Genomic DNA, 12,557 nt, shown 5'->3' on the forward strand with positions numbered 1-12,557 from the left:
TTCACTAAAGTCTCAGTAGCTTGCTACCTCTTGGGACAGCCAGCATACTTCTTTTGAAAGCAAACCTCCACAGGCCTCCTCCTCCCAGAGGCCCAGGATTAAATTGGTGGGGCTGGAGGTGGTGGGGAGGGTTTCTTCCTGAAGTGGAAAGTTTTGGCATTTGTCAGCAAGAGTGGAGTTGAGAGTTGCCACATGTCTTTGATTAGAAGTTCACAGCATCATGCCTCTTCCTGATGGAGGAAACAAAATGTACCTTAATACATGATTTGTCTAGAATGATGTGGGAGCTTTGGGGATAGGGTAGGGTGGGAGTGGGAGTAGCAAAGCCCTCAGACTTTGCTATAGAGTTCACAGCTGCTTTCTCTGAGACACCATCCCCAGAACTACCTGTCATATCTGCTATAGGCTCTGGGATAGTGAAGTGGTTTTGGTGTGGATTTGCTTTATGTTGAAAGAGGCATACATAATGTTTTCTTTTTCACTTTCAAAAATACAGCATGAAACCAAATTTATAAACCCAATCAAGAGAGGCTGTTGTTTGGTATAAAAGAGTCTGTCTCAGAAGTGGGGTAGGATATTTTTCTGTCTGGTCTTAAGAACAGAGAGCCAGAGACAGCACCCCTAGCATTGGGTGCCAAAGTAGGCAGGGTCAGGGGAAACAGGCATAACCATGCTGTTCCTAAAGCTCTTTTAAGCCCAATTCTGGAACAGTGTGGTTTTATTTATTTGCTTCCTTGGTTTTTACGCATGGGGTCCCACTGCCCTCAACTTGCCAATTCCATTCTCTGCAAATGATACATAATTTGGGCATTTAAAAACTGTACTTTTATTCCTACCTTGCATTCTCAGGGATATATCAGTCCAGCACTGCACAGAAGAAGGTGTTGTATTTGTTGTTGGTTGCTTTAGCAGCCTAAAGAGAAACTTCCTAATAATGTAAACCCATTAAGCTACTATATTTTACCATCAGTTGCCCTCTTTTCCCTGTCATCACAGGCTTCTTTGTCATGATGTCCTCTTTAAATCCTTCCCCCATATTGAAACATGTAATGAGGACTGAGCTTTAACTAGTCATCTGCAGTTACTGGCCCATCGTTTGATAGAGCGGAAATGAGAGATTTTAAGGACCCCTGACAACTAGAAAGGTCACGGTAGAACCCACAGTCAGTAAGGGTGGTAGTAACAATATGCAGGATTTAGGTTTGGCTCCAGAGAACTGGACTTCATACATCAACTGTCATCACATTATGCTGGGTCTATAAAACTCAATATGTAAATCAACCTGCGTGTACATGTGTGTGTGTGCACATGTGCATACATGCATGCTTGCCCATGATTATGGAGTGAAGTAAGCTTAGGGTTTTTTCTTTTTCTTTTTTTTTTTGAGATGGAGTTTTGCTTCACAATTGATTTGCTGTTGGCTAGTCTGTAATATAATATATGATGTGTTGGTATTCATTTTCTTTGAGGGTTTTTATTGTTTACAAACTTACGTTTTAGTCAAAAAAAGATAGCTAAATAACCTCTGACCAAAGATACTGAAGCAGGCATAAGGATCTGAAATATGAACCTGAAGACTGTAAAGTGAGGTGCTTTTGCCTGTCCTTTTTTTCTGTGTTTCCTTTCTCTTCTTAGCATTTTTCTCTTTTGGCCTAGATCCTCTATCCTGAAAAGACCTATCTTATTCCCTGGCTGTGGCATAAAGAGGGGCAGAAGGAGCACATTTTTTTCTGGGAGTATCCCTAACTCCTTGAATGGTGGTGGTGGGAATTGTGTAATGAACCACAGATAATAAGAACTCTCTGGCCCTCATTCTTATCCCAAATTCCCTCTAGGCCTATTCTTTGTTATAATAAATGTTAAACATGTATTCTGCTGGACTGAGATCAGATCTGTTCCTCCAGATGTGGAGTAGAGAAGGGGTAGTGCACCAGTGTGTTCTTGTGGGGTGCGGGGGAAGCAAAGGGTAGTACAGTTACTCTTTATAGGAACCGAGAGTCTGGGGATGATGAACCCTCAGGGTCTATTTTGCTAGTCCAACCTCTTGTTTCTCCTGAGAAAATACAGTAAATGAATAAGGATTTTAAACACTTAAACTCATTTTTTTAAACAAAAAAATGAGCTAGCAGTTGAAATAGTTTTTTTTTTTTTTTTTAAAGACAGAGTTTCGCTCTTGTTGCCCAGGCTGGAGTGCAATGGCACAATCTTGGCTCACTGCAGCCTCCGCCTCCCGGGTTCAGGCAATTCTCCTGCCTCAGCCTCCCAGGTAGCTGGGATTACAGGCATGTGCCAACTTACCTGGCTGATTTTGTATTTTTAGTAAAGACGGGGTTTCACCATGTTGGTTGGTCAGGCTGGTCTCGAACTCCCAACCTCAGGTGATCCGCCTGCCTCAGCCTCCCAAAGTACTGGGGTTACAGGTGTGAGCCACCGCACCTGGCCTGAAATAGTTCTTAAATTCAAATTCAGTTTTGTGTATTCCAACAGTATTATCTCAGAAGTTTAGTTTTTTCCAGTTCACATCCATCCATCTGCCTGAGACCAATTCTCTCAGCTTTCCTTATTCTCACAGTTCTCCATCTAATCAAGAATAGTTCCCACCAGGCTTCTGATTGGCCCAGGTTAGGTCACATGCATACCTCAAATGCATCACCATAACGAGGGATGGAATCCTTGCAGCACTTGCTTGGTCTTATGTCTACTGCTGTGGGTAGGAGGTTGTTTGTATGGGAGGTGTGGCACAATAGTAGGAGAAGGAAATTATTCCCCATATGAAAAAGAAAAAGATTCTGCTCTTCAGATAGAAGAAAACTTACTGGGTTGACAGTTACCACTATATTAGTCTGCTGTATTACTCAGTGCATCTTAAAACATCCTGGTTTTTAACTTAGGAGGACGTGGAATTAGAATTTCTCATTTTGTTAGATATGGATGATTTACCATTTAAAAATTTGTTTCCCAACATATACACTGTCTTAATATACAAGATGTAAGAAAACCAACTTGGGGAAACTACTTGTGGGAAAATTTTTTCTTAATTCAGGTAATAGGATTCATCTACATCTGTGTTGTCCATTGTGGTAGCTTCTAACTACATGTGGCTTTTTACATTTGAATTAAAATTAAATACTAGCCAGGCACAGTGGCATGCACCTGTAGTCCCAGCTACTTGGGAGGCTGAGGCAGGAGTATCCCTTCAGCCCAGGAGTTTGAGGCTGTAGTGTGCTATGATCACGCCTATAAATAGCCTCTGTATTCCAGCCAGGGCAACATAGTGAGACCCTCTTTAAATAAATAAGTATATATTAGAAGTCACTTCCTCATTTGTGCAGGATACATTTCAAAGTGCTCAGTAGCTGCATGTGGCTACTGGCTACTATATTGCACAGCATAGGTTATACATTATCATCATCATCGAAAGTTGTTAGTACACAGTACTGATCTAGATAATTAAAACTATTTTTCTGGCCGGGCAAGGTGACTCATGCCTGTAATCCCACAATTTGGGAGGCCGAGGCAGGTGGATAACCCAAGGTCAGAAGTTCGAGACCACCCTGGCCAACATGGTGAAACCCCATCTCTACTAAAAATGTAAAACATTAGCCGACCGTGGTGGCACGTGCCTGTAATCCCAGCTACTCGGGAGGCTAAGGCAGGAGAATCACTTGAACCCAGGAGGCAGAGGTTGCAGTGAGCCAAGATCCAACCATTGCACTCCAGCCTGGGTGACGAGCGAAACCCCGTCTCAAAAATAAATAAATAAAAATTATAAAACACTGTTTTTCTAACCAGGAGCAGTGGCTCACACCTGAAATCCCAGTACTTAAGGAGTCCAAGGCAGGAATATTGCTTGAGCCCAGGAGTTTGAGAACAGCCTGGCCAACTACCTGTTTATAACATACTTCGTCCTTATCCTTTTTATCTTCCTAATAGATTTTATGTTTTCTTTTGGAGAAACCTTTATGTAAAGTTCTACCGTATTTTTCCTGCACTTCTAAGATGTCCATTCATTTTCCGTCTCGATGAGTTTGACTTTTTTTTTTGAGACAAGAGTCTCGCTGTGTCGCCCAGGCTGGAGTGGAGTGGCGCCATCTCAGCTCACTGCAAGCTCCGCCTCCCGGGTTCAAGCAATGCTCCTGCCTCAGCCTCCTCAATAGCTGGAACTACAGGCATGTACCACCACGCCCAGCTAATATTTTGTATTTTTAGTAGAGATGGGGTTACACCGTGTTAGCCAGGATGGTCTCGATCTCCTTACCTTGTGATCCACCTGCCTCGGCCTCCCAAAGTGCTGGGGTTACAGGCATGAGCCACCATGCCCAGCCTTCTCTGACTCTTTTTAATGTAATTACTGAAGAAATCCAGAAAGCTCTTGAGGGAGGAAGGCCAAGGAGTCATCCTTAACCTAACAGAAAGGAGCATGTGCAATCAATGGATTTTAACTAGATAGAAATGTTTTCTTTGAAAATGCCTTTGTCATAATCTTATATAAATCATACAACAGAAATTCTTTACCTTTTTAAGGAAAAGTTTTCATCAAATCAAACATCTAAGTGCCTGGTTTCCTCTCTTTATTTTTTGCTTGGGGCCCAGAGCAAAAGGATATTTTGCAACAACACAATCTCTAACCTTTCATCAGTGAGAAGAGAGAAATTTCTTTTTTCCTTCCATTTTCTCCTAATGCATGTAGTTTTTAGGGGGAAAAAGCCTAGGAGTAATTTGGAACAGTTTTGGAGCCTATTATGCTTTTATTTATTTATTTATTTTTGAGATGGAGTCTTGCTCTGTTGCCCAGGCTGGAGTACAGTGGTGCGATCTCGGCTCACTGCAGCCTCCGCCTCCTGGGTCCAAGTGATTCTCTTGCCTGCCTTAGCCACCCCAATAGCTGGGATTATAGGCGCCTGCCACCATGCCTGGCTAATTTTTATATTTTTAGTAGAGATGGGGTTTCACCATGTTGGCCAGGATGGTCTCGAACTCCTGACCTCATGACCTGCCTGCCTCAGCCTCCCAAAGTGCTGGGATTACAGGTGTGAGCCACCGCACCTGGCCCCTATTATGCTTTCTAACATAAACTTTATTCCCTGATTATTTGGAATGTCTAATTTTTATCTGTGGATGAAAATTGGCCGAAAATTGGGATGAAAACACCCACTGGAATTTGTAAGCCATGGGAAACCAGGGATGGCATCTAACTTGCTCACCATTGTACATCCAACATCTCACTTGGTGCCTCTGGCAAACCGTAGGTACAGAGTAAATACTTTTGAATAAAGATAGAATCTCTGTTATTCAGAGACTCTAGTTCTTCCGTTTGAAGGATTTTGCTTTTCCTCCATTCTCCTGCATTACTTTGTCTTCCTTCCAAGTATGGAAAAAATACATTTGTATGTAGCACTGTCTTTCAAGTTAAGAGGCCACAATAAAAACTGGTTATATAGGGCCGGGCGCAGTGGCTCACACCTGTAATCCCAGCACTCTGGGAGGCCAAGGCAAGCAGATCCCTTAAGGCCAGGAGTTCATGACCAGCCTGGCCAACATGGCGAAACCCCGTCCCTACTAAAAATACAAAAATTAGCCAGGTGTGGTAGTACATGCCTGTAATCCCAGCTACTCAGGAGGCTGAGACAGGAGAATCACTTGAACCCAGGAGGCAGAGGTTACAGTGAGCTGAGATGGCACCACTGCACTCCAACCTGGGCCACAGAGACCCTGTCAAAAACAAAACAAAACAAAACCAGGGCCGGGCGTGGTGGCTCAAGCCTGTAATCGCAGCACTTTGGGAGGCCGAGGAGGGCGGATCACTTGAGGTCGGGAGTTCAAGACCAGCCTGACCAACATGGAGAAACCCTGTCTCTACTCAAAATACAAAATTAGCTGGGCATGGAGGCACATATCTGTAATCCCAGCTACTCGGGAACCTGAGGCAGGCAGGAGAATCGCTTGATCCTGGGATGTGGAGGTTGCAGTGAGCTGAGATCACACCGTTGCACACCAGCCTGGGCCAACAAGAGTGAAACTCAAAAAAAAAAAAAAAAAAAAAAAAAAAGCCAAAAGAAAACTGTTTATATAAAATAGCATAATTTTTACCCTCTCTCACATCAAGATTGCCTTGAAACTAAATATTTTAAGCTTTTTCTCCCATGTCATTTAATTTGTCATTTTTAAAATAAACGGTATTTGAAAGCTTCCAAGACATCCACTTTCTGCAGGTTGGAACATGGGACCAGTTGAAACAGGGCCTTCTATCAAGTTCATTTTTATGCTTTGTGCATTACCCTTATACTAGAATCACAGATTTCCTCTGCTTTGCCTACCAGTTAGCAGCTTGTTTCTTAGTACTGGAAAAAAAATTTTTTAAATTTTTCTTAAATGCCTTTTATGAAAACCATCAATAAAAAATGTATGATGTCTCTGTTGCCCCAAGGTCTCAAATTAAATTGTATCAGAAAAATTTTAAGGGAGGGAGAATTTGAAATCTGATTGTACTTTCTTAAAAAGCAGAATACTTTTAAATACTGTAAATATGGGTATTCATAGCTGATCCTTTTTTCCTGTTTCTAGGACTATCCTATTAAGTGTAATCTCACTGCTTAATGAGCCCAACACCTTCTCCCCAGCCAATGTCGATGCTTCAGTTATGTTCAGGAAATGGAGAGACAGTAAAGGAAAAGACAAAGAATATGCTGAAATTATTAGGTAAGGTGCTTTTTTTTTTTTTTTTTTTCAAATTACCTTAAGTCATTATACAAAACCAAAATATATTCTGGAACTAAAGGTTTACATCACACTTAAATATCCTGTCCATTCCAGGATAATTTTCCTCTATTAGATTTATAGTGTGGGAAGAGAAGGTTTCTGCCTGAACCTAATGAACTTTGCTATTTACCAAGAGAACAGCCACTATAAGATAATGCAGTAGCAGACCTGATTTTCTAGGAACCAGAACTTCTAGGTTCTGGCCAGGCGCGGTGGCTTACACCTGTTGTAATCCCAGCACTTTGGGAGGCTGAGGCAGGCGGATCACCTGAGGTCAGGAGTTTGAGACCAGCCTGGCCAACATGGTGAAACCCCATCTCTACTAAAAATACAAAAATTAGCCAGGTGTGGTGGTACATACCTGTAATCCCAGCTACTCAGGAGGCTGAGGCAGGAGAATTGCTTGAACCCGGGAGTTGAATGTTGCAGTGAGCTGAGATCACACCACTGCATTCCAGGCTGGGCGACAATGCAAGACTCCGTCTCCAAAAGAAAAGAGAAAAAAAAAAAAAATTGACCATAGCAGCAAGGATCTTTTGGAAATCCACATTATCAGCAACACTAATATATGGTATAACAGAGCCCTAGAATAAGAATCAGGGGACTTGGAATCTACTCATGGGACCATTTATCAGATAATTTTTGGGGTCTTTTACTTTTTCCTCTGTATAAAATGGAAAAAAGCTCAACCTTTAATCTCTTAGGACATCAGGTTCTTATAATAGTACCCAAGACATCTGCAATAAATACAAACCCTACCCTTCCCCTACCCTCCACCTCCTTTTTATTTGTTTCTAATTATTATTATTTTTTTTTTTGAGATGGAGTCTTACTCTCTCATCCAGGCGGGAGTGCAGTAGCATGATCTTGGCTCACTTCAACTTCCACCTCCTGGGTTCAAGCGATTCTCCTGCCTCAGCCTCCCGAGTAGCTGGGATTGTAGGCACCCACCACCTTACCCAGCTAATTTTTGTATTTTTAGTAGCGACAGGGTTTCAGCATGTTGGCCAGGCTAGTCTCAAACTCCTGACCTCATGATCTACCTGCCTCAGCCTCCAAAAGTGCTGGAATTAAAGAGACAGACATGGTCTCACTCTGTTGCCTGGGCTGGAGTGCAATGGTGTGATTACAGCTCACAGTAACTTCGAATTCCCGGGATCAGGCAGTCCTCCCACGTCAGCCTCCCAAGTAACCAAGACTATAGGCAGACTATAGGCATGCACCACCACACCCAGCCAATTTCTATTATTATTTTTTGTAGAGACGAGGTCTTGCTATTATGTTGCCCAGCCTGATCTTGAACTCCTGGCCTCAAGTGATCCTCCTGCCTCAGCCTCCCAAAGCTCTGGGATTATAGCTGTGAGCCACCGTGCCTGGCCTCAACCCCCCTTGATATTACATTTTTATTTTTTAAAATAGAGACCCCAAATACAGTTAAAACTTCCTCTGTGCATAGGGTTTTACTAATCATTGGCGTTTATACAAATAAGAGTAAAATCTAGTGGGCTTGAGACCATGTGATATGAAAAAAGTTAAAACAATGCTGGGAAAGCACATGAGGTGACTGCTAAGTAATATAAGATCAGGAGTTCTAAGTTTTCTGCCCATTGGGATCACTTTTAAAGTGTCCCTAAACGATAACTGTCTTTTATGGGATTACAAGGACAGAGTTTGGGCATCTGTGTGTGTGTATATATATCTCACCTAGGTGACTGATGTGTACCAAACATTGAAGATAATTAGTAGAAATAGTAAGATCCTAGAGAAGTGTAGAGGAGTGTGGGAGTGTCCTAAGGATGGAAAGATGGGAAAGCTTCTGTACACACATTCCCAAGGTATTTCTATGTGTTTCTCAATTGTTTAAGGGCCCCTTTATCTCATCCTATCTATGCCTTAATGACCTAGTACAGTACCTGACACTCAGCAACAGCTTTGTGTCAGGTACTCACTAAGGCATAGCCTGTCTCCTTAGGGAGCTCACTTTATTAGCATTTGAAAACAAATGACCATGTAGTATTATACCTATAGAAGCCTAAACAAGATACATTGGGAGAAATATATAATGTAATAGATTTCCTAGCAGAGAGAATTCCTCATAACCAATACTTTTTCAGGTGAAAAAAGGGAAAACACCCATGTTTGCTAAAATACAGGAGTATAATAGCATGACATGTTAAGGGAATTACAGATGTTTGAGTGTAAATTCTGATGTGGGAAATCCTAGAAAATTAAGTGAGAGAGGCACCAGGGTCTTCAAAGACATTGAAGTCATGATAAAAGAGTATGGTTCTTAATCTAAGAAGGGATGGGATACCACATAAGTATTTTTGGGAGGGAAGAGGTGATGCTGTTTGAGTTCTGATAAAAGACAGTTGCCTGGTATGGTAGCTCACACCTGTAATCGCAACACTTTTGGAGGTGGGTGGATCACCTGAAGTCAAGAGTTCGAGACCAACCTGGGCAACATGGTGAAACCCCGTTTCTACCAAAAAATACAAAAGTTAGTCGGGAGTAGTGCCACACACCTGTAATCCCAGCTACTTCAGAGGCTGAGGCAGGAGAATCACTTGAACCCGGGAGGCAGAGGTTGCAGTGAGCTGAGATCGCACCACTGCACTCCAGCCTGGGCAACAGAGCAAGACTCCGTCTCAAAAAAAAAAAAAGACAATGGCTCATGCCTGTAATCCCAGCACTTTGGGAGGCCGAAGCAGGCAAATCGTTTGAGCCCAGGAGTTCGAGACAAGCCTGGGCAACGTGGCAAAATCCTATCTTTACAAAAAAATTAACCAGGCATGGTGGCTTATACCTGTAATCCCAGCTACTCGGGAGTCTGAGGTGGGAGGATTGCTTGAGCCCTGAATCCAGAGGTTGCAATGAGCTGAGATCGAGCCACTGCACTCCAGCCTGGGCAACAGAGCAAGACTCCGTCTCAAAAAAAAAAAAAAAAAAAGACAATAGTTCACGCCTGTAATCCCAGCACTTTGAGAGGCCAAGGTAGGCAAATCGTTTGAGCCCAGGAGTTCGAGACAAGCCTGGGCAACGTGGCAAAATCCCATCTTTACAAAAAAATTAGCCAGGCATGGTGGGTTATACCTGTAATCCCAGCTGTTGGGAGTCTGAGGTGGGAGGATTGCTTGAGCCCTGAATCCAGAGGTTGCAATGAGCTGAGATTGCGTCACTGCCCTCCAGCCTGGGTGACAGTGGGAGACCCTGTCTCAAAAAAAACAAACAAAAAAAAGTCAATTGGCCAGGGGACCAACATGGACTAAACTGAGGCAGTAGTAATGGGAATGACAGGACAGATATTTAAGTTGTAAAGCAATAGGTCTTTGGAGTGAGATTCATTATTTTAAGAAGCGATGCTCATTTATTCAGAGACATAAAATGGGAGAAACTGGCCATAGAGGTAGAAAATGTATATGCAGTCTACCTCTGCATATGGAACATCGGGACAGAGGCTTCCTAAAGGTATTTGTTTATATAAGCCAAGAGATGTCAGCATAAAGGGAGTCGTGGTTAAAATTATGGGAACAGAGATGATGTCCCAGGGAGCATGCTGAGTGTGGAGACAAGCCCAGAAGCCTCAGGACCATCAGTATGCAAAGCAAGGCAACAGAAGAAAAGCTTCAAGCACAGCTAAGAGATTGACATTAGGAAGATCAGGAAGAGTGGTCTAGTCGACTCAAATTTTTATAATTGTTGAAGGAAACAATTTATTGTTCTGTTCATTCATACAATCAGTATTTATTGCACCATCTCTTATGTGCCAGGCTATGTGCTAGGCACTGACTGGGGAAATAGAAGGGACTAAGAAAGACATTTACGCTCACATTGAAATATGTGGAGACAGAAGAGTGAGCAAGCAAAAAATACTAGACAGTGCTAAGTGGATAATGTGAAAGAATGACTAGATGGCTGCTTTAAATTGGGTCATGAGGCCAGGCCTTCTCTAAGGTGATATTTAAGCCTTAATATCTGAGACCTTCATTCCAAATGACAAGAAGGAGCCAGGCATGTGTGGGGCAGGGGAAGAGCAACTGGTCCAGACAGAAAAATCAACAAGGTGTGTCTGAGATACCAAAAAAAGACCAGGGTGAATGTGTTGAAGGGCTGGAGAAAATATAAGAGTGGGTTGTGTGGCCGGGTACGGTGGCTCATGCCTGTAATCCCAGTACTTTGGGAGGCTGAGCTGGGCAGATCATGATCAGGAGTTTGAGACCAGCCTGGCCAACATGGTGAAATCCCGTCCCTACTAAAAGTATAAAATTTAGCCAAGTGTGGTGGGAGCCTGTAATCCCAACTACTGGGGACACTGAGGCAGGAGAATTGCTTGAACCTTGGGAGGTTGAGGTTGCAGTGAGCTGAGATCACGCCACTACACTCCAGTCCGGGTGACAGAGCGAGACTCCGTCTCAGGTGGGGAAGAGTGGGTTGTGCAAGACTTTGGAATCTGGCGTAAGGCATTTGAATTTTACTATAAGTGAAAATTAAGAGGATAATTAAGAATTGTTGGGGCACATGAGTTTGGTGGTGAGGTGACTAGGCCAAAACTCTTAACACTCTAGCCAACCCCCTAAGCACCCCACCCCACATTAAATCAGAGTGCCACTTTTTATTCGCATACGGAATCTTACGATCTATCCCCAGTAAACTAGGATATTAGTCCTTCTATTATCTCTTCTTATTCTAGTAGTTATCCCTGTGCTTCACACCTGCAAACAACAAAGCATAACATTCCGCCCACTAAGTCAATGCCTGCTCTGATTCTTAGTCGCCAACCTACTGGCCCTTATATGAAGCAGAGGACAGCCAGCTGACGAGGTGATTCTGGCTATTAACTGATCCACTGCTTTAAACTCCCTTGATGTTAACAGTGTATTTCCCCCCCTAAAAAGTCAAAGTTTACTTCAAAATTGTACCCAATGGGTTGAAAGCATTTGGTGTAGTACAGGGTATCTGTCAGATGCTTTCAGGCAGATACTGAAGTTTGGAGAGCTGAGTCATAAGTAATATTGATTATTTAAGGCCAATTATAAATCTGTCTCAAAACAATGACTTACCATAAACCATTTCTTGTCACCCTCCCTTCAGGAAACAAGTTTCAGCCACTAAGGCCGAAGCAGAAAAGGATGGAGTGAAGGTCCCCACAACCCTGGCGGAATACTGCATCAAAACTAAAGTGCCTTCCAATGACAACAGCTCAGATTTGCTTTACGACGACTTGTATGACGACGACATTGATGATGAAGATGAGGAGGAGGAAGATGCCGACTGTTATGATGATGATGATTCTGGGAATGAGGAGTCGTGACGTGCTCCTTCAGTGCCCCTGTACTGCCCTGCCGTCTCAGGCCAAAGGGAGGGGAGCAAGTGGGGACCTGGCCATGGCCCCTCAGCAAAAACCTATTCACAGCGGGTGGGGAAACACACACAGCTCCTGCTGACTCCCCTTATGGATCTCAGTTTGCTCCTTTTTATGGACCTTTAATGGAGAGAGAGTAACCCTCCACAGAATGTCTGAATTCTTGCATTCTTTACCCTTCCATCACTGTATTGATTCTTTTTTAAAAAAACATCAACCCAAACTCCCGCCTCACTTCGTCTCTACAGAATGTTCACAGCAAAACACGTTTGGTCTGTTTTTAGATTCTTGAAGAATTCAATAGTCTTTCAAGAGGTTGAATGTGTTTAAAGCTGGGAACCTGTTGGGAGCTCACAAGCGCTGCATATACTGGGTAGCAAAAGAAAATGGAATTAAACCCACAAAACAAACTTGAAAAAAAAAAAAAAAAAGCAAA

At 42.9% G+C, this 12,557-nt stretch overlaps 1 protein-coding gene across 2 annotated transcripts in view; it reads left to right on the forward strand.

Annotated features, from left to right (window-relative positions):
• UBE2R2 (ubiquitin conjugating enzyme E2 R2) overlaps nucleotides 1-12,557 on the forward strand; it is a 111,517-nt gene extending 98,960 nt beyond the window's left edge. Inside the window, exons 4-5 of one of the 2 annotated variants that reach the window (XM_007968988.3) lie at nucleotides 6,565-6,699; nucleotides 11,851-12,557. In XM_007968988.3, the coding sequence (XP_007967179.1) occupies nucleotides 6,565-6,699; nucleotides 11,851-12,070 (355 nt within the window). In that variant the 3' untranslated portion in view covers nucleotides 12,071-12,557. The remainder of the gene's footprint in view (nucleotides 1-6,564; nucleotides 6,700-11,850) is intronic. The other variant, XM_007968989.3, reaches the window with a different exon arrangement.

This window comes from Chlorocebus sabaeus, chromosome 12 (assembly GCF_047675955.1).
Source record: "Chlorocebus sabaeus isolate Y175 chromosome 12, mChlSab1.0.hap1, whole genome shotgun sequence".
NCBI lineage: Eukaryota > Metazoa > Chordata > Mammalia > Primates > Cercopithecidae > Chlorocebus > Chlorocebus sabaeus.